A 22,156-nucleotide genomic window follows, 5' to 3' on the forward strand; every position below is an offset into this window, starting at 1 on the left:
TGTGTCAGGTCTTGGACCAGGTGTTGGAGGTGGGTAAGATCATAGAACGCTACGAGGAGCTGGCGGCCGAGCTGCTGGCCTGGATTCACCGCACCGTGGGCCTCATCAGCAACCAGAAATTTGCCAACTCCTTAAGTGGGGTACAGCAGCAACTCCAGGCTTTCACAGCCTATTGCACGCTGGAGAAGCCTGTCAAGTGAGGCCCAGCTCTGGAGGGAGGGCGGGCAGGGGTGGTATGACGGCAGGTCTCCTGAGCTCATGCTCCTTCAGGTTCCAGGAGAAGGGGAACCTAGAGGTGCTGCTCTTCAGCATCCAGAGCAAACTGCGTGCCTGCAACCGTCGCCTCTTTGTGCCTCGGGAGGGCTGTGGCATCTGGGATATTGACAAGGTAAGGCCACGGATGCAGGGGAGAGGTGGAGTTGCACTGTGGAGTTGTATAGGTTGCACACTGCTCAAGGGAATCGTTCACATTGTAGGCATGATGGATTAGATATTCATTCTGACAGTTTTTCAGTAGTAAAGTGTCATAATGAAGCAACATGTTTTCCAGTTTGCATGAAGTTGCCATAATGCTATGAGTGGCCTCAGACTAAGTCAAGACCATTAAACTGTGGGGAGCTGTCAGAGTCTGACTGCCTCCTCCCATCTCCTGCAGGCATGGGGTGAGCTGGAGAAGGCTGAGCATGAGCGGGAGGCTGCCCTACGGGCTGAGCTGATTCGGCAGGAGAAGCTGGAACTACTGGCACAGAGGTTTGACCACAAGGTGGCTATGAGGGAGAGCTGGCTGAATGAGAACCAGCGTCTGGTCTCCCAGGTACAAGGTGTAGGGCTTGGCTCCGGGGGGAAAGGGAGGGAGGGCGGGGCTGATGGTCCTGGGACCAAAGAGGGAGACTTGATCTCCTAGGCAACAGGGAAGAGTTAGATTAGTTTCCTGGTGATAAATGAGGATGGGAAGGGAAACTTGGTCTTCTAAGTGATTGTTGGGTGAGGGGAATGGGCCCGATCTCCAGAGTAATGGGAGAGTGAGGCTGGTCTTCAGGGTAACTAGAAAGGGCAGAATTAGTCTCTTCAGCAATAGGAGGAGTGTTTTAAATGACAAGAGAGGTTGTATCTTGTGTCTAGGGTAACTCAGGAGGATAGAATTGGTTTCCTAAGTAACAGAGTCAGGTAAACCAGGACAGGGGAAGCGTGGGCCTCTTTCCTGAGCAACAAGTTTAAGGTTAGAGATGTAACAGGAGGGCGGGACTTGTTTCCAGGGTAACTGGAGAGAGTAGAGCTGGTCTCCAGGGAAACGGGAAGGTGGGGTTGGTCTCTAGGGCAACAGAGGAGGTGGGTCTGTTCTCCAGGGTAACTGGGGAAGATTGGGTTGGTCTCCAGGACAACAGGGGAGGGTGGGGTTGATCTCCAGGGTAACTGGAGAGGGTGGCACTGGTCTCCAGGGCTACAAGGGAGGATGGGGCTGGTCTCCAAGGTAACTGTGGAAGATGGGCTGATCTCCAGGGCAACAGGAGAGGGGAGTTGGTCTTTAGAGTAACTGGGGAGGGTGGCGCTGGTCTCCAGGGTAACAAGGGAGGGTGGGGTTGGTCTCCAAGGTAACAGTGGAGGGTGGGGCTGGTCTCCAGGTTACCTGGGTAACAGGGGAGGGCGGGGCTGGTCTCCAGGATAACTAGGGAGGGCAGGGCCGGTCTCCAAGGTAATGGAGGGGGGAGTCCCCAGGGTCACACAGGGTCAAGGTAACAGGTGGACTGCTGAGGCAGCATGGGTGAGTGTCTGGCTCACTGCCCCAGGACAACTTTGGGTATGAGTTGCCCGCAGTGGAGGCAGCCATGAAGAAACACGAAGCGATCGAGGCAGACATTGCAGCCTACGAGGAGCGGGTACAGGGTGTGGCAGAGCTGGCCCAGGCGTTGGCGGCCGAAGGCTACTACGATATCCGGCGGGTGGCAGCCCAGCGTGACAGCGTCCTGCGCCAGTGGGCCCTGCTAACTGGGCTTGTGGGTGCCCGGCGGACACGGCTCGAGCAGAACCTGGCCCTGCAGAAGGTCTTCCAGGAGATGGTGTACATGGTGGACTGGATGGAGGAGATGCAGGTGCCAGGCGGGGGCCGCGGATGCGGGTGGAGTGCCAGGAGGGAGGGAAGGATGCAGACGCTGAAAGCGTTGACAGACAGCTGGAGCTGGAGAGGGAAGGGCAGAGATAGAAGAAGATAAAGAGAAAGCCAGGAAGACAAAAAGAGAGAACGAGAGAGAGAGTGAGAGAAAGATACAGAGATGGACAAGAGAGGCAGACAAAGAAACAGAATGGGAACGAGACAGAGACGAATAGAGAAATAGAAAAATGCTGGACATGGTGGCTTATACGTGTAATCCCAGCACTCTGGGAGGCCGAGGTGGGCAGATCACTTGAGGTCAGGAGTTTCAGACCAGCCTGTCCAACATGGTGAAACCCCGTGTCTACTAAAAATACAGAACAATTAGCTGGGTGTGGTGGCATGTGCCTGTAGTCCCAGCTATTTGGGAGGCTGAGGTTCAAGAATCGCTTGAATCTAGGAGGCAGAGGCTGCAGTGAGCCAAGATGGTGCCACTGCACTCCAGCCTGGATGACAGAATATGATTCTGTCTAAAAAAAAAAAAAAAGAGGCCGGGCGCGGTGGCTCAAGCCTATAATCCCAGCACTTTGGGAGGCCGAGGCGGGTGGATCACGAGGTCAGGAGATCGAGACCATCCTGGCTAACACGGTGAAACCCCGTCTCTACTAAAAATACAAAAAACTAGCCGGGCGTGGTGGCGGGCGCCTGTAGTCTCAGCTACTTGGGAGGCTGAGGCAGGAGAATGGCGTGAACCCGGGAGGCGGAGCTTGCAGTGAGCCGAGATCACGCCACTGCACTCCAGCCTGGGAGACACAGTGAGACTCCGTCTCAAAAAAAAAAAAAGAGAAATGAAAAAGGACATGGAGATACAGAGACAGAGTAAGCCAGGGATGCAGACAGAGAGAGAGTGACAGTTTGAGAGAGAGGGAGAGAAATCAGAGAGGCAGAGAGAGGGGGAGGCAGACACAAAGGTGACAATGAAAATCTGCATGACTACAGAGAAAGATACAGGAAGATTGGAATCAATTTGAGAGAGGGAAAGACCTACCAGAAATAGAGAGAGATGAGACAATAAAGATAGAAGCCAGCTGGGCATGGTGGCTTACACCTGCGGTACCAGCACTGTGGGAGGCCGAGGTAGGCAGATTGCTTGAGCCCCAGAGTTTGAGACCAGCCTGGTCAACATAGTGAGATCCTGTCTGTACAAAAAAATAAAAACAAAAACAAAAACTAGCTAGGTGTGGTGGCATGCGCTTGTAGTCCCGGCTACTCTGAAATGGGACGATCACTTGAGCCCAGGAGGTTGAGGCTGTGTGAGCCATGATTGCACCACTACACTCCAGCCTGGGTGACAGAACAAGATCCTGTCTCAAAAAAAAAAGAAGCCGGGTGCGGTGGCTCACACCTGTAATCCCAGCACTTTGGGAGGCCAAGGCAGGTGGATCATCTGAGGTCAGGAGTTCGAGACCTGCCTGACCAACATGGCAAAACCCCATCTCTACTAAAACATCCAAAAATTAGCCGGGCAAGGTACATCCACTCGGGAGGCAGGAGAATCGCTTGAACTCGGGAGGCGGAGCTTGCAGTGAGCCGAGACCGTGCCACTGTACTCCAGCCTGGGCGACAGAGCCAGACTCTGTCTCAAAAAAAGAAGAAGAGGAAAAAAAAAAAAAAGAAGGAAAAGAAGGAAGGAAGGAAGGAAGATACAGACAGAGAGAAAGAGAAAGGGGTAGAAATGTAGAAAGAGAGATGCAGAGAGAGATGGAGACAAAGATGTATAGACAAGAAAGACATGGAAGCAGAGACTGAGCTGCCGTGACAGAGACAAAGCCCAGAAATGTAGAGTCCACGAGAGATGGAAACATTCAGAGAGAGACAGGTAGAGAAAGAGGGAGACAGAGACAGAACACCATTGCTAGCTGTGAGAGCCGACAACAGCCGGGGCTCGGCTTTTTTCTTTCTGATGAGGAAACTGAGGCCCAGGCCACAGAGCTGGTAAGAGGGTCTTGAGGCTGGTCCATATCTCTCCAAGACGGGTCAGAGTCAAGAGTGACAGTGCAGAGCAGCAGGGGCTGGCACAGGCGATGGGGGAGAGGCGAGTGGCCAGGGCAGTGCCAGAGGTGTGCTCAGTGCTGTCCCCGCTTGTAGGCTCAGCTGCTGTCCCCGGAGTGTGGGCAGCACCTGGTGGAGGCAGACGACCTGTTGCAGAAGCATGGACTGCTGGAGGGAGACATTGTGGCCCAGAGCGAGCGGGTGGAGGCGCTCAATGCCGCTGCCCTGCGCTTCTCCCAGCTGCAGGGTGAGTCTTGGGGCTGGGGCTGGGGCTGGGGTTGGAGACTCTTGGGACTGTTGCCGATAGAGACAAGAGTGACTCCTGAGAGAAGAAAAGAGTGAGCTCCTTGTCCTTGGAGGCATTTAAGCAGAGCCTAAGATCACATTCCATTAAGGAAGTCATGGGGAGAATCAATGCCCTGAGTGGCAGGGTGGACCACTCGACCTCTTCCTGCTTTAGATTCTGCAGTGATAACCCACATTTATTGAGCACTTGTTATGTGCCAAGCCCTTCACAGATTGCTCTCAACGAATACCATTTAAAAAGACCTGTGTGTTGGCTGGGTGTGGTGGCTCATGCCTGTAATCCTAGCAGTCTAGGAGGCCTAGGCGGGTGGATCACCTGAGGTCAGGAGTTTGAGACCAGCCTGACCAACATGGTGAAACCCCGTCTCTACTAAAAATACAAAAAACAATTAGCCAGGCATGGGGGCACGTGCCTGTAATCCCAGCTACCTGGAAGCCTGAGGCAGGAGAATCGCTGGACCCCCAGGAGGTGGAGGCTGCAGTGAGCTGAGATCCCGCCACTGGCACTCCAGCCTGGGCAACAGAACAAGACTTCCTCTCAAAAAATAAATAAATAAAATAAAAAGACCTGTGCCGGCTGGGCATGGTGGCTCATGCCTATAATTCCAACACTTTGGGAGGCTAAGGCAGGAGGATCACTTGAGCCCAGGAATTCAAGACCAGCCTGGCCAACACAGAAAGACCTCATCTCTACCTAAATAAATAAATAAATAAATAAGCCAGGCACGGTGATACATGCCTGTAGTGCCAGCTACTTGGAGGCTGAGGGAGGAGGCTCACTTGAGGCCAAGAATTGGAGGCTTCAGTAAGCCATGATCATGCCACTGCACTCCAGCCTGGGTGACACAGTGAGATCCTGTCTCTTAAAAAACAAACAAGAAAACCTTTGCTAAGTAATGTTAATCAGGGCCTGTTTAACCACAGGTGATAGAAACTCAGTTCAAATGGCTTAAGGTGAAAAGAGGAGTGGACTGGCTAACGTAACCAAAATGTTCAGGGAAGCCTAGGCAACATGGCAAAACCCCGTCTCTGCCAAAAATACCAAAAATTAGCTAGGCATGGTGGTGCATGCCTGTAGTCCCAGCTACTCCAGAGGCTGCGGTGGGAGAATCACCTGAACCTGGGAAGTCGAGGCTGCAGTAAGCCAAGACTGTGCCACTACACTCCAGCCTGGGCAACTGGACTGAGACCCTGTCACCAAAAAAAAAAAAAAAATCTGGGGAAGGGTGGGTTTTACTTCAGGCATGGCTGGATCCAGGTATGGCTCAAGGGTGCTTTTAGGACTCCATCTGAGACCAGGCCTGGTGTGTCTCATGCTTGTAATTCCAGAGCTTTGGGACGCCAAGATGGGAGGATTGCTTGAGGCCAGGAGTTTTGGGCAACATAGCGAGACCCCATCTCCATATCAAAAACGAAAAAGACTCAGGCCAGGCTCGGTGGCTCATGCCTGTAATCCTAACACTTAGGTGTTAGGTGTTAGGAAGGCCGAGGCAGGCGGATCACTTGAGGTTAGGCTTTGGCCAACATGATGAAACCCCATCTCTTCTACAAATACAAAAAAAATTAGCCAGGCATAGTGGTGCCCACCTGTAATCCTAGCTACTCAGGAGGCTGAGGTGGGAAGATTGCTTGAACCCAGGATGCAGAGGTTTCAGTCAGCCAAGACCGTACCACCAGGCACACGCCAGCCTGGGTGACAGAGTGAGACTCCTTCTCAAAACATAAACAAAAGACTCTTATCTCTCTCGTCTCTCTCCATCTCTAGTCTCTGTGTTGGTGTCACTGTCAAGCAGTCCTGCCCCTTGTGGTATAAATCCAGGATCATTCAGCCCTAGGTATACGTCCTAACAGGTTATCAGAGCCAATGGGACACAGGCCCCTTTCTCCCAAGAGTTCTAACAAAAAGTCTTAGGAGAGCTTGTATTCGTTCACAGTGGATTCCATCATTGCTCAGCCAATCACTGTGGCCCCAGGGTATGCAGGGACCTAATTGGCCACATGCATGTGACACACCTATCCCAGGGCCAGGAGTGGGGTCAGCCTATTCCAAAGACTTTGAAAAAGAGGAGAAAGGGACGCCCTTACCAGACACAGGGTCATGGATGCTGATAGGCAAAACCAAGACTGGCTCTAATAAGGTTCCTGTCTTACTTATGTCAGTGCCCTCCAGCCAGAGACCACCAGGAGTCCCTCTGTGGTCAAACCAAGTTGGGTTTGGTGGCTCTTTACACACACCATGGGGAGCTGTGGGGCATCTCAGCAAGAAAGTATGATGGGGGGCCGGGCGCAGTGGCTCACACCTGTAATCCCAGCACTTTGGGAGGCCGAGGCAGGTGGATCCCATGAGGTCAGGAGTTCGAGACCCGCCTGGCCAACATAGTGAAACCCCATCTGTACTGAAAATACAAAAAATTAGCTGGGCATGGTGACGCGTGCCTGTAATCCCAGTAACCCAGAAGGCTGAGGCAGGAGAATTGCTTGAATCTGGGAGGTGGAAGTTGCTGTGAGCCTAGATCGTGCCACTGCACACCAGCCTGAGCAACAGAGTGAGACCCCATCTCAGATACATATATATATATGACTGGGGGCTTATTGTAGGATTTGGGCTTGTGTTAGGTGATTTGGAAGATGATTCAGTGTAGTGAGTTGTGCTGTGGATTGGATGATGTCAGAATATGGGGGTGACTAGGTGATCGGGCATCTTAATCATTTTGATCTAGGTGGTGGGAGGAACAGAAGGAGGCTGTTGCAGTCATTGGAAGCTGTCATTCATCTTAGCCAGCGAGGGGGATGCATGGTCATTTTTTTTTTTTTTTTGAGACAGAGTCTCGCTCTGTCACCCAGGCTGGAGTGCAGTGGCCGGATCTCAGCTCACTGCAAGCTCCGCCTCCCAGGTTTACGCCATGCTCCTGCCTCAGCCTCCCGAGTAGCTGGGACTACAGGCGCCCGCCACCTCGCCTGGCTAGTTTTTTGTATTTTTTAGTAGAGACGGGGTTTCACCGTATTAGCCAGGATGGTCTCGATCTCCTGACCTTGTGATCCGCCCGTCTCAGCCTCCCAAAGTGCTGGGATTACAGGCTTGAGCCACCGCACCCAGCCTGTGGTCATTTTTGTGGTTTGCACAGTGACCTTGATTTTGTCTGTGCTCAGGCATGATTATGGAGTGAGCTTGGTTTTGTCCTACTCCATCATGGTCAGAGTGGCCCCATCTGATATGAGTGTTCTGTGAGATTTTTTTTTTTATTATTGTTGTTGTTTATTTTATTTATTTATTTTTTTAGACACTTGATCTCTATGTTACTCAGGCTGGTCTTGAACTCCTGGGCTCAAGCAATCCTCCCGCTTCCACCTCCCAGAGTGTTGGGATTACAGGTGGGAGCCACTGTCCCTGGCCATTTCTGTGAGATTATTATTTTTATTTATTTTATTCTTTTTGAGATGGAGTTTTGCTGTTGTTGTCCAGGCTGGAGTGCAATGGCGCGATCTCAGCTTACTGCAACCTCCGCCTCCTGGGTTCAAGCGATTCTTCTGCCTCAGCCTCCTGAGTAGCTAGGATTATAGGCATGCGCCACCATGTCCCGCTAATTTTATATTTTCAGTAGAGACTGGGCTTCTCCATGTTGGTCAGGCTGGTCTCGAACTCCTGACCTCAGGTGATCTGCCTGCCTCGGCCTCCCAAAGTGCTGGGATTACAGGTGTGAGGCACCGCGCCCAGCCTGTGAGATTATTTATACTCCTCGGAACACCATGGCTAGCCCTGAGTGCTGATGGCAGTCAGGACTGCTTTTTATCTTTCTCATTGATGAGGTAACTGAGGCCCAGGCCATGGAGCTGATAAGAGGGTCTTGAGGCTGGTCCGTATCTCTCCGTTAAGATGTTTTCCTCCTTTATCTGGAGCCCACAGCCCTTTGGAATCTTGGAGCATTATTAGAAAAGGGACAACCTGTCTGGCTTGCAGGCTGGTGGGGAAGTTTCTCGCCCTAGCCGACGTGGGTCACATCCTAAGTGCAAATGCTGAGATTTCCCTCCACGCCCTGGTGTGGACATCCTGACCCTGGCTCAGCCCCCTCCCATCCCCATCTCATCTCCAGGCGAGGTTGTTGGGACCCTCTCCTTCAACTTAGCTAGGTTTGTCTCGGGAAGCTCCCTTTGCCCTCACCTTGTGAGTTCTTGGCTCCTGTGACAATCAGCAGCCCCGAGAATACAACAGAGGGGCCGGTGTGGGGAGTGCGAGTGTGGGCAGTGCGTTGTCATGGGGATGGGAGGCAGCGCTGCCTGATGGGTGGTCCAGAGTGTGAGCTCTTGATGGACCGCTTCTTAGCTGATCCTAGGGCAATCCTTCCTCTCTCTGAGGCTCAGTCTCTTCATCTGGAAAATGGGGCTGATAAGGATACTGGCCTCACAGGATGGTTGTAAGAATCAAATGACATAGTGTGAGAGTAAGGGCTGGGTACATGGAAGCTGTTTTTTTGTTTTGTTTTGTTTTGTTTTCTAAGACAGACTCTCGCTCTGTTGCCCAGGCTGGAGTACAGTGGCTCTATCTCGGCTCACTGCAGTCTCAACGTCCCTGGCTCAAGTGATCTTCCCACCTCAGCCTCCTGAGTAGCTGGGACTACAGGTGCACGCCACCACGCCCAGCTAATTTTGGTATTTTTGGTAGACATGGGGTTTTGCCATGTTGCCCAGGCTGGTCTCAAACTCCTGACCTCAAGTGATCTGCTCGCCTCGGCCTCCCAAGGTGTTAGGATTACAGGCATAAGCCATTGCGCCTGGCAAGAAGCTGTTGTTTTTGTAACTATTATTCAGTTGGATACCTTGTGGTTTGAGTCAACATCAGTGAACATACAGAATTACAGAAATCCCACATTCCACCTAGGGCAGTGTCTCTCTCTCACTTTTATGATCCAGTAAGAAATACACAGCCAAGCAGTGGCTCATGCCTGTAATCCCTGTACTTTGGGAGGCCAAGGTGGGTGAATTGCTTGAGCCCAGATATTCGAGACCAGCTAGTGAGACTCCATTTCCACAAAAAACTTAGAAAAAAAAATTAGCCAGGCATGGTGATGTGGGCCCATAGTCCCAGCTACTCAGGAGGCTGAGACGGGAGGATCACTTGAGCCCAGGAGTTGGAGGCTGCAGTGAGCCATGATCGTGCCACGCACTCCAGTCTGGGTGATAGAGTGAGACCCTATCTCTAAAATAAAATAATAAATGCACTTATCTCATGACTCACAGTTCACATGCATACATGGACACACACACTAACACAGAGGTTTTATAAAACAATATTTCCAGGCTGGGCGCGGTGGCTCACGCCTGTAATCCCAGCACTTTGGGAGGCCAAGGAGGGCGTGGATCATGAGGTCAGGAGTTCAAAACCAGTCTGGCCAACATAGTGAAACCCCGTCTCTACTAAAAATACAACAACAAAAAAAAGCTGGACGTGGTGGCAGGCACCCGTAATCCCAGCAGTTTGGGAGGCCAAGGTAGGCGGATCACTTGAGGTCAGGAGTTTGAGACCAGCCTGGACAGCATGGTGAAACCCCATCTCTACTAAAAATACAAAAATGAGCCAGGCATGGTGGTGGGCACCTGTAATCCTAGCTACTGGAGAGGCTGAGACAGGAGAATCGCTTAAACCTGGAGGTGGAGGTTGCAGTGAACTGAGATCGCGCCACTGCACTCCAGCCTGGGCAACAGAGCAAGACTCTGTCTCAAGAAAACAAACAAACAAAAAACAAAGAAGTTCCATTTGACTCAGTTCTGACATAAGCACAATTTTCACTCAAATATACAGAATCTGAGATGCTCTGAATCCATCCATCGTTCAGTCAACAAATCACTACATTCACTAGGCTACAGCTCTGGGTGCCACCCTCTGCTAGGCAGTGATTGGGATAGGGTGTGACAGTCCCAGGTCCTGTCCTTAAGGAGCTCTCAGTCCAGCGGGGGAGACAGGACAAAGCAATGACAACACAGAGTAGTCAGGGCTGGGATGGGGAAGCAGAGCAGCCTGAGAGGATCGAGGAGGAGACTGCTCCAGCCTTGGGGTGTTAGGGAAGGCTGCCTGCAGGAGGAGCCGCGTGACCCGGCACCTGATGAAGTCACACCAAGGACAGGGTAGGTAGCCCGCACCATCCTCTCTTGGGCGCCCCTTGGCTTGTGACCAATCCTGGATGCTCCCCTTCTCCTGGCTCAGGCTACCAGCCCTGCGACCCGCAGGTCATCTGCAACCGCGTGAACCACGTGCACGGCTGCTTGGCGGAGCTGCAGGAGCAGGCGGCGCGGCGACGGGCAGAGCTGGAGGCCTCGCGGAGCCTGTGGGCGCTGCTGCAGGAGCTGGAGGAGGCCGAGAGTTGGGCGCGCGACAAGGAGCGCCTCCTGGAGGCTGCGGGCAGCGGCGGTGCGGCGGGCGCAGCGGGCGCAGCGGGCACGGCGGGCGGCGCGCATGACCTGTCCAGCACCGCGCGCCTCCTCGCCCAGCACAAGATCCTGCAGGGTGAGCTGGGCGGGCGGCGGGCTTTGCTGCAGCAGGCCCTGCGGTGTGGCGAGGAGCTGGTTGCAGCCGGCGGCGCCGTCGGCCCGGGAGCAGAGACGGTGCAGCTGGTGGGCCTGGCAGAGCGCGCGGCGAGCGCCCGGCGCCGCTGGCAGAGGCTGGAAGAGGCGGCTGCGCGGCGCGAGCGGCGGCTGCAGGAGGCGCGGGCGCTGCACCAGTTCGGCGCTGACCTCGACGGGCTGCTGGACTGGCTTCGCGACGCTTACCGCCTGGCAGCCGCTGGCGACTTTGGCCACGACGAAGCGTCCAGCCGCCGCCTGGCGCGCCAGCACCGCGCGCTCACCGGAGAGGTGGAGGCGCATCGCGGGCCCGTGAGCGGCCTGCGACGCCAGCTGGCAACACTCGGGGGTGCCAGTGGCGCAGGGCCGCTGGTGGTGGCGCTGCAGGTGCGCGTGGTGGAAGCCGAGCAGTTGTTCGCTGAGGTGACCGAAGTGGCGGCGCTGCGGCGCCAGTGGCTGCGGGACGCGCTCGCTGTCTACCGCATGTTTGGCGAGGTGCACGCGTGCGAGCTGTGGATCGGCGAGAAGGAGCAGTGGCTGCTTTCCATGCGTGTGCCCGATTCACTCGACGACGTTGAGGTGGTGCAGCACCGGTGAGCGCACACATGTGGGACTCCGGGGTCCCATTCCTCATGCACCCAGTCTCACCTTCATTGGTTCAACAGTTCCCATGTTCGCTCAGCTGGAACGAGGGGTTCCAATCCCTGCTTCACTCATAACCAGCTTTGTGACAGTTAGAAGGTTTGCAACCTGCCTAACCTTCCTGAACCTCAGCTTGCCCACCTGTATAATGGGGGTGGTATTAGTCCCTACCCAAGCTTGTGATGAAGGGTAAGTGAGTTCATACATGCAGAACATGATGCAAATGCCTGGGGGTAGAGGAAGCATTCCCCCAGCATTTGCTCTTATTACCCAGGCTTACATTCACCAAGCATGAAATAAACGACCTATGCTTCTACAGGGACACCTCAGCCTGGCCCCTCCTCTGGGAGGCCTCCCAATGGTTCTGCATAAATGTCACCTCCCTAAGCTACTAAAATAGCTCTAACCCTTGACATTTTCCATTGCTTCATCCTGTTTTACATTTCTTTGTAGCACTTACCATCCCATGACATATTATATACTGACTTGTCTGTTGGCTGACTTAGCAATGAGTTGTTCAATTAGTGGGTGAACAATGTGTATTCCTCCTCTGCACCACTCTCTCTGAGCATCTTGTTCATCCATACATTCATTCAGCAGGTGTTAGTACTGAGTGCCTATGCCTTTCTAGGTCTTGTGCTGGGCACTGCTGGAAACACAGGGCTGCTCCTTGCCCCTACTGTGCCCACAGTTGCCCAGTTCTTTGAAACATTGATTTAAAGATGGGAGGACCATGTCCAGCTTAAAATAGACCTCAGTGGCTGTCATGTGGAGGGTGGGTTGGAGCAGTTGAGAGTTGTGGCTGGGAACCCAGAGAGGCAACTGGGGTGGGGACCCAGATGGAGTGGAACAGATTAGACCAGGGCTGGAAGTAAGTAGACAGACAGGCCATGGAGGCCGATGGGCCAGAGCAATTTTCTAAAACAAAGCCCAGGGCTCTGGCCTGGGGGATGACAGTGCTGTCCCCAACATGGGGGCCCAGAGGAAGAACAAATTTGAGTCAGATGGGTGTGAATAGCCCCAAGAAGGTATACAGCAGACTTTAGGTTGAAGATAGGTTCAAAAGGTAAGAGGTTGAGGCTGAAGACTGAGGTGTGACTGTCATGAGTTCAGGGGAGAAGACCAAGGCTGTGGGGTTGGGTGGAATCGTCGAAGAAGGGTGTGAGGGAAAACCCAGAGGGCTCAGGGTGGAGTTGCTGCTGCGGAAACTCCCATTTAAACATCGGGTAGAGGCTAGGCATGGTGGTTCACGCCTGTAATCCCAGCACTTTGGGAGGCCAAGACAGGCGGATCACATAAGGTCAGGAGTTCAAGACCAGCCTGACCAACATGGTGAAAACCCATCTCTACTAAAAATAGAAAAGTTAACTAGGTGTGGGGGCGCATGCCTGTAATCCCAGCTACTTGGGAGGCTGAGACATGAGAATCGCTTGAATCCGGGAGGCAGAGGTTGCAGTGAGCCGAGATTGTGCCACTGTACTCCAGCCCGGGTGACAGAGCAAGACTCCGTCTCAATACATACATACATACATTAAATTAAATTAAATTAACAGCAGGTAAAAGAGGAGGAGCCCACAAAGGAGGCTGAAAAGGAGGGTGGAGAATTAGGAGTAGAACCAGTAGAAGGCGTTTCATAAAACCAAGGTCCGCAGGGTTCGGGTGTCTGAGCATCTCCATCCTCCTGCAGATTCGAGAGCCTGGACCAAGAGATGAACAGCCTGATGGGCCGCGTTCTGGACGTGAACCACACGGTCCAGGAGCTGGTGGAAGGAGGCCACCCCAGTTCAGATGAGGTGCGTTCCTGCCAGGACCACCTCAACAGCAGGTAGGAGGGCCTGGGGCTGGGAGTCCCTCCCATCCTTCCCTTCCACACTCACACAACCGTGGACAGCAAAGATGTGCAATCTCAAACCCCTGGAATCATAATGGCCACCTGATAAATCAACAAAATGTTGACCAAAAATCATAATCCCCAGTACTGGTGATGACGTGGTAAAATTAAAACAGACATTTCAGTTGGCTGTTCATTTATTTATCCAGAAATAATTTATTGAATATCTACAATCTGCCAGGAGTATTCCCAAGCACTTTATGTAACTTTTTACAGTATCCCAATGTTCTTTCGGGCACAATGGCTCATACTTGTAATCCCAGCACTTTGGGAGGCTGAGATGGGTGGATCACTTGAGCTCAGGAGTTCGAGACCAGCCTGGGCAACATGGCAAAAGCCCCATCTCTCTCTCTATAAACAAAACAAAACAAAACAAAACAAAATTTAGCCAAGCATGGTGGTGCACACTTACAGTCCCAGCTACTCGGGAGGCTGAGGTGGGAGGATGCCTTGACGCCAGGAGGTAGAGATTGCAGTGAGCAGAGATTGTGCCACTGCACTCCAGCCTGGGTAATAGAGCCAGACTTTGTCTCAAAAAAAAAAAAAAAAAAAAAAATTCCAATATCCCAATTTCCATGGTAAAGGTCCTAGAATTCAGATCTTTCTCTCTCTCTCTCTCTTTTTTTTTTTTTTGAGATAGTCTCGCTCTGTCACCCAGGCTGGAGTGCAGTGGCGCGATCTAGGCTTACTGCAAGCTCCACCTCCCGGGTTTACTTACGCCATTCTCCTGCCTCAGCCTCCCTAGTAGCTGGGACTACAGGTGCCCACCACCATGCCTGGCTAATTTTTTGTATTTTTAGTAGAGACAGGGTTTCAGCGTGTTAGCCAGGATGGTCTCAATCTCCTGACCTCGTGATCCGCCTGCCTCGGCCTCCCAAAGTGCTGGGATTACAGGCGTGAGCCACCGCGCCCAGCCTCTCTCTCTCTTTCTTTTGAGACAGGATTTTGCTCTGTTGCCCAGGCTGGAATACAGTGGCGTGATCATGGCTCATTGCAGCCTCCAACACCTAGGCTCAAGCGATCCTCCCACTTCTGCCTCCTGAGGAACTGGGACTACAGGTGCACACCACCATGCCCAGCTAATTAAAACATTTTTTTTTGTAGAGACGGGGGTCTCACTATGTTGGCCATGCTGGTCTTACAACTCCTGGGTTTGGCTGGGTGTGGTGGCTCACACCTGTAATCCCAGCACTTTGGGAGGTCAAGGCAGGTGGATCACCTGAGGTCAGGAGTTCGAGACCAGCCTGACCAATATGGTGAAACCCCATCTCCACTGAAAATACAAAAATTATCCGGGCATGGTGGCATGAGCCTGTAGTCCTAGCTACTCAGGAGGCTGAGGCAGAAGAATTGCTTGAACCCAGGAGGCAGAGCCTACAGTGAGCCGAGATCACACTACTCCACTGCAGCCTAGGTGACAGAGCAAGAATCTATGTCAAAAACAAACAAATAAACAAAGAAACAAACGAAATCTCCTGGCCTCCTCCCACCTCGGCCTTCCAAAGAGCTGGGATTACAGTGTAAGCCACTGCTCCTAGCCTACAACTCTTTTAAGATAAGTAACAAACTAATACAGTACATCTGGAATACTACCAGCAATTCTCCCAGTGCAGGTGGGGTTCCTAGATGAAGATACAGGTCCAAAGAGGTGAACTCCTTATCCAAGATTACTCAGTCTATAAGTAGGAGTCAAATGCAGTTCTGTCTGAATCCTGAGCTAGAGCTGTTTATCTAATATATCCAGTCTTCCTGGTAACACTATGGGGTGGAAATTACCCCACATTAGAGAGAAGAAAACTGGATCTCAGAGAGGTGAAGATGGAGGCCCAAGGTTACATAGCTAGTTAGGGGATCAAATCGGGCTTTGAAGATAGATATGTCTGACTTCAAAGACTGTGTTCTTTTTTTTTTTTTTTTTTTTTTGAGACAGGGTCTTGCTCTTTCACCCAGACTGGAGTGCAGTGGTACGATCATGGCTCACTACAGCCTTCACCCCCCACCGAGCTCAAGAAATCCTCCTGCCTCAGCCTTTTGAGTAGCGGGACTATGGGTGCGCACCACTGCACCTGGCTACTTTTTGTATTTTTTGTACAGATCGGGTCTCACTTTGTTGCCCAGACTGGTCTCGAGCTCCTGGGCTCAAGTGATCTTCTGCCTTGTACTCCACAAGTGCTGGAATTACAGGCATGAGCCACTGCACCCCACCCAAAGACTATGCTCTTGACTCTCTGGTGTAAGATTCCCATATCCAGGGATTTTAAAATCTCTATAGCCGAGACAATCGCAAAGCATCCAGCCTAAAAAGATAACTACAACAGTAACAATTTATAGCATGTAGAGAGATCTATATGCCGAGTGCTTTAGCCACATGATCTCATTACACACTCAATGAAGTGGACTTTATTATCCCCATTTTCCAGATAAGGAAACTGAAGATCAGAGAAGGAAATGATTTGCCCAAGGTTACATGGCATATCTGGCTAGAGCAGAACTTGAACTCGGGTCTGTCTGATTTCAGAGTCCTAATATCTGTCCTTGTAGTGTGTCCATTCTAGAGAAGGCACAGAAACAGTTAAATATGCTAATAAATGAACAAGATATTTAGAGAATCATAATGGCTTTATGCAAGAAATAGGCAGGTCATGGTGACTCACACCTGTAATCCCAGCATTTTGGCAGGCCGAGGCGAGCAGATCACTTGAGGTCAGGAGTTTGAGACCAGCCTGGTCAATGTGATGAAACCCCATCTCTACTGAAAATACAAAAACTAGCCAGGCGTGGTGGTGCACACCTGTAATCCCAGCTACTTGGGAGGCTGAGGCAGGAGAATCCCATTTACCTGGGAGGCGGAGGTTGCAGTGAGCTGAGATGGTGCCACTGCACTCCAGCCTGGGCAACAGAGCAAGACTCTGTCTCAAAAACAAAACAGGCCAGGAGCGGTGGCTGACACCTGTAATGCCAGCACTTTGGGAGGCCAACGCGGGCAGATCACGAGGTCAGGAGATCGAGACCATCCTGGCTAACGCGTCAAATCAAAACCCTGTCTCTACTAAAAATACAAAAAAATTAGCTGGGTGTGGTGGCGGGTGCCTGTAGTCCCAGCTACGCGGGAAGCTGAGGCTGGAGAATGGCCTGAACCCGGGAGGCGGAGCTTGCAGTGAGTCGAGATTGTGCCACTGCGCTCCAGCCTGGGCGACAGAGTGAGACTGCATCTCAAAATAAAATAAAATAGCCGGGCGCGGTGGCTCAAGCCTGTAATCCCAGCACTTTGGGAGGCCGAGACGGGCGGATCACGAGGTCAGGAGATCGAGACCATCCTGGCTAACACGGCGAAACCCCGTCTCTACTAAAAAATACAAAAAACTAGCCGGGCGAGGTGGCTGGCGCCTGTAGTCCCAGCTACTCGGGAGGCTGAGGCAGGAGAATAGCGTAAACCCGGGAGGCGGAGCTTGCAGTGAGCTGAGATCCGGCCACTGCACTCCAGTCTGGGCGACAGAGCGAGGCTCCGTCTCAAAAAAAAATAAATAAATAAAATAAAATAAAATAAAATAAAATAAACCTATACTATTGAGGACCCCAAGAGCTTGTTTTAGTGAGTCATATTTATTGCTATTTACTATATTAGAACTTAATACTGAGAAAATTTTAAATGTTTTTATTTTTATTTATTTATTTTGAGACAGGGTCTCATCACTCTGTCACCCAGGCTGGAGTGCAGTGGCACAATCACGGCTCACTGCAGCCTCGACTTCCCAGGCTCCAGCGATCCTCCCAAGTAGCTGGGACCATAGGTGTGCGCCCCCACGCCCAGCCAATTTTTGTATTTTATAGGTCTCATCATGTTGCCCAGGCTGCTTTCCAACTCCTGAGCTCAAGCGATCCACCTGCTTCCGCCTTCCAAAGTGCTGGGATTACAGGTGTGAACCACTGCACCTGGCTGAGAAATTTGAAAACATTAAGTTATTTAAAAATAACAATAAGCTGGGAGTGGTGCGTGCCTGTCGTCCCAGCTACCCAGGAGGCTGAGGTGGGAGGACCGCTTGAGCCTGGATTGGGGGCTTCCGTGTGCCATAAAGGAGTTCGTGAATAGCCACTGCATTCTAGCCTGGGCAACAAACATAGTGAGATCTCATGTCTTAAAATTTTTTTAAAAATCTAAATATCTAATGTGTTAATATAACTAACATATTATTATATTTATTTATTTGTTTATTTATTTATGTATTTATTTAGAGACAGAGTCTTGCTCTGTCGCCCAGGCTGGAGTGCAGTGGCCCCATCTTGACTCACTGTAAGCTCCGCCTCCTGGGTTCACGCCATTCTCCTGCCTCAGCCTCTCGAGTAGCTGGGACTACAGGCGCCCGCCACCACACCCGGCTAATTTTTTTGTATTTTTAATAGAGATGGGGTTTCACTGTGTTAGCCAGGATGGTCTCGATCTCCTGACCTCGTGATCCGCCCGCCTTGGCCTCCCAAAGCGCTGGGATTACAGGCGTGAGCCACCACGCCCGGCCAACTAACATATTTTTATAAAAAAATAACTTTTCATAACAAAAAATGTACTAAGAATGGCATTGTTTTGTACCTTTGTAAATCTCTTTAAAGTCTGGTTTAAGAGATGGCAGCTGGGCTTCTCTTAAGTCAGAGTCGGCTTCTGCACTCAGTCTCTCCTGCCGCCTCTGGAAAACTTCACTGAACACTCGGGAAAGAATGAGAGTGAAAAAGCAAATGGCGTCTTAACACATTTTTATGAAGATAGTTTTGTCCTCGATCAGATTACATGTTGAGAACGGCTGCCCTAAGCAAAAGTGATGGGTAGGGTTCCATTTTACACCGGCAGAAACTGGGGAAACTGAGGTCACACAATGGCTGGGTGGCTTGGGCCCGGATTCTACCCTGGGTAGGCGGGCCCTCCGCGCCCAAGAGGAGTCCCTGTCCTCCTCAAGTCACTCTCTTTCTCCTGGGCAGGTGGAACCGCATCGTGGAGCTAGTGGAACAGCGCAAAGAGGAAATGAGTGCGGTGCTGCTGGTGGAGAACCACGTGCTGGAGGTGGCCGAGGTGCGCGCCCAGGTGCGTGAGAAGCGGCGAGCTGTGGAGAGCGCGCCCCGCGCCGGCGGCGCCCTGCAGTGGCGTCTTAGCGGCCTAGAGGCCGCTCTGCAGGCGCTGGAGCCACGCCAGGCGGCCCTTCTGGAGGAGGCAGCCCTGCTGGCAGCGCGCTTCCCGGCGCAGGCGGCGCGGCTGCACCAGGGCGCGGAGGAGCTGGGCGCTGAGTGGGGCGCGCTAGCCAGCGCGGCTCAGGCCTGCGGTGAGGCGGTGGCAGCAGCAGGGCGCCTGCAGCGCTTCCTACATGACCTCGATGCTTTCCTGGACTGGCTCGTGCGCGCCCAGGAAGCGGCGGGCGGCAGCGAGGGGCCCCTGCCCAACAGCCTAGAAGAGGCGGACGCGCTGCTGGCGCGCCACGCTGCGCTCAAGGAGGAGGTGGACCAGCGCGAGGAAGACTATGCTCGCATCGTGGCGGCCAGCGAGGCGCTGCTGGCCGCTGACGGCGCAGAGCTGGGCCCGGGCCTGGCATTAGACGAGTGGCTGCCACACCTCGAACTTGGCTGGCATAAACTTCTCGGCTTGTGGGAGGCGCGCAGGGAGGCGCTGGTCCAGGCACACATCTACCAGCTCTTCCTGCGGGATCTACGCCAGGCGCTCGTGGTGCTGCGTAACCAGGTGCCCACTCGGGGTGTACATTTCGGAGAGGGAGAGTCCGAGGCCGCGTGGGATTGCAGGGACAGGGGCATGCGGGGGTGGGGAGGAGGGTGTTTGCTGGGACCACTGGGTTCTGAGGTGGGTAGGAGTTGAGAGAATATCCGGAATGGATACGTGAGTTTGTGGATCATCCAGTGTGTGTGTGGAAGCGTGTATGTAACAGAATTTGAGGCGTATGATGAGTAGGGTAGGTTGGTGCCTTATTACAGGTGACAGTTTGTGGGCTATTCCGAGTAAGTAATGCATGTGGATATTTATTGGAGTGGCTTCCTGGGTTCATGGATTATCTGAAAGCAAATAAGACTATGAGGTTGATTGATGGTTAAATGGGGTTCAAAGAAGATCTTGGTATGGATAACAAAGGATTAGGATTATGGAGGTAGGTAACAGGCTGAGGGGTTATTGGAGTCAGTCAGTGATTGTGGATTACATGGTGTGGATGCCTAAATTAGCACAATATCTTCATTTCTGGGGATGACAACTATGGATTCTCTGGAGAGAGTAACTGTGTTTGTGGCATGAGGAACCAAGTGCAGTGGTTATCTCGGGACAGCCAATCCAGTTTGGAGATCACTCTGGGATGGGAACCAAGTTTGAGAATTTTGGCAAGATAGAACAGCCAGTTTTCAGATTGTCCAAGAGTAGCTTCCAGTGTTTGGGGACCATCTTAGAAAGGATGCCTGCCTATACTGGTTATCTAAGGAATGCTGACCCAGTTTGAGGATTATCTACAGCAGTGGTCCCCAATCTTTTTTTTTTTAAGATAGAGTCTCACTCTGTAGCTAGGCTGGAGGGCAGTGGCATGATCTCGGCTCACTGAAACCTCAGCCTCCTAGGTTCAAACGATTCTCTTGCCTCAGCCAAGTAGCTGGGACTACAGGCGCGAGCCACCATGCCCAGCTAATTTTTGTATTTTTGTAATTTTGCGTTTTTAGTAGAGATGGGGTTTCACCATGTTGGCGAGGATGGTCTCGGTATCTTGACCTCATGATCCACCTGCCTTGGCCTCCCAAAGTGTTGCGATTACAGACATGAGCCACTGCGCTCCCTAATCTTTTTGGTACCAAGGACCGGTTTCCTGGAAGACAATTTTTCCACAAACTGGTGCGGGAAGGAAGAATGTTTTCAGGATGATTTAAGCAAATTACATTTATTGTGTGCTTTATTTCTATTGTTATTACATTATAACATGTAATGAAATAATTATACAACTCACTGTAATGTAGAATCAGTGGGAGTCCTGAGCTTGTTTTCCTGCAACTAGGCGGTCCCATCTAGTGACATCTAGGGGTGATGGGAAGCAGCAACAGATCATCAGGCATTAGATTCTCATAAGGAGCGTGCAACCTGGATCCCCCACACGTGCAGTTCACAATAGGGTTTGCCCTCGTATGAGAATGTAAAGCTGCTGCTGATCTAACAGGAGGCGGAGCTCAGACAGTAATGCTCACTTGCCCACCCACCTCCTTCTATGCAGCCCAGTTTTTAACAGGCCATGGACTAGTACCCCTCTGTGGCCCAAGGCTTGGGAAATTCTGATCTAGGGAGTAGGGGAGAAAGGACAGAGAGCCCCTGAATCATAAGATTACTAAATATGGAGCTGAAGTGAGTGGCCTTGAGAGACCCTTTCTGACCCACCCATTTAAAGAATAGACAGGGGCTGGGCGCAGTGGCTCACGCCTGTAATCCCAGCACTTTGGGAGGCCGAGGTGGGCGGATCACGAGGTCAGGAGATCGAGACCATCCTGGCTAACACGGTGACATCCCATCTCTACTAAAACTACAAAAAAAAAAAAATTAGCTGGGCATGGTGGCAGGTGCCTGTAGTCCCAGCTGCTCGGGAGGCTGAGGTAGGAGAATGGCGTGAACCTGGGAGGCGGAGCTTGCAGTGAGCCAAGATCGCACCACTGCACCCTAGCCTGGGCGACAGAATGAGACTCAATCTCCAAAAAAAAAAAAAAAAATAGAGACGGGATCTGTCTATGCTGCCCAGGCTGGTCTCCAGCTCCTGGGCTCAAACAATCCCCCTGCTTTGGCCTCCCAAAGTGCTGGGATTACAGGTGTGAGCCACTGTGCCTGGCCCTGACCCACCCATTTTACCAGTTAGGAAACTAACCCCAGCGGGAAAAGAACCTCCTTGAGTTCACACAGTACCCAGTTTAGTTGTCTTCTTTTTTTGAGACAGGACCTCACTCTGTCACCCAGGCCTGAGTGCAGTGGCACGATCACGGCTCACTGCAGCCTTGACCTATGGGGCTCAAGCAATCCTCCCACCTCAGCCCCCCAAGTAGCTGGGACTACAGGCATGTGCCACTACGCCTGGTTAATTTTTTGTATTTTTAGTAGAGATGAGGTTTCACCATGTTGCCCAGGTTGGTCTCAAACTCCTGAGGTCAAGTGATCCTCCCGCCTCAGCCTCCCAAAGTTCTGGGATTATAGACATAAGCCACCATGCCCAGGCTTCAGTCTTCATATTAACCAAATATTTACTGAGTGCCTCCCCTGTGCTGGGCACTATTTTGGGGCAGAGCACACCTCAGGCAACAAAATACAAAATCCTGCCCTCATGTGGTTGACATTCTAGTACGTGGGGGAGGAGAGAGTAAATAAGTCAATGCATTGCTAATATTGCCAGGTATATGCTATGAGAAATAATACAGGAGGGTTGGCCAGGTGCGGTGGCTCACGCCAGTAATCCAAGCACTTTGGGAGTCCAAGGCAGGTGGATCACCTGAGGTCAGGAGTTTGAGACCAGCCTGGCCAACACGGTGAAGGCCCGTCTCTACCAAAAATACAAAAAATTAGCCAGGCTTGGTGATATGCACCTGTAATCCCAGATACTTGGGAGACTGAGGGAGGAGAA

The 22,156-nt window shown here is 52.0% G+C and overlaps 1 protein-coding gene across 3 annotated transcripts in view; it reads left to right on the forward strand.

Moving 5' to 3' along the window:
• SPTBN4 (spectrin beta, non-erythrocytic 4) overlaps positions 1 to 22,156 on the forward strand; it is a 117,880-nt gene that overhangs the window by 42,156 nt on the left and 53,568 nt on the right. For all 3 annotated transcript variants that reach the window (XM_077982781.1, XM_077982780.1, XM_077982779.1), the window contains 8 exons: positions 9 to 196; positions 271 to 388; positions 656 to 814; positions 1,788 to 2,090; positions 4,238 to 4,388; positions 10,647 to 11,595; positions 13,332 to 13,469; positions 18,504 to 19,254. In XM_077982781.1, coding sequence (XP_077838907.1) covers positions 9 to 196; positions 271 to 388; positions 656 to 814; positions 1,788 to 2,090; positions 4,238 to 4,388; positions 10,647 to 11,595; positions 13,332 to 13,469; positions 18,504 to 19,254 — 2,757 coding nt within the window. The remainder of the gene's footprint in view (positions 1 to 8; positions 197 to 270; positions 389 to 655; positions 815 to 1,787; positions 2,091 to 4,237; positions 4,389 to 10,646; positions 11,596 to 13,331; positions 13,470 to 18,503; positions 19,255 to 22,156) is intronic.

This window comes from Macaca mulatta, chromosome 19, assembly GCF_049350105.2.
Source record: "Macaca mulatta isolate MMU2019108-1 chromosome 19, T2T-MMU8v2.0, whole genome shotgun sequence".
Taxonomy (NCBI): Eukaryota; Metazoa; Chordata; class Mammalia; order Primates; family Cercopithecidae; genus Macaca; species Macaca mulatta.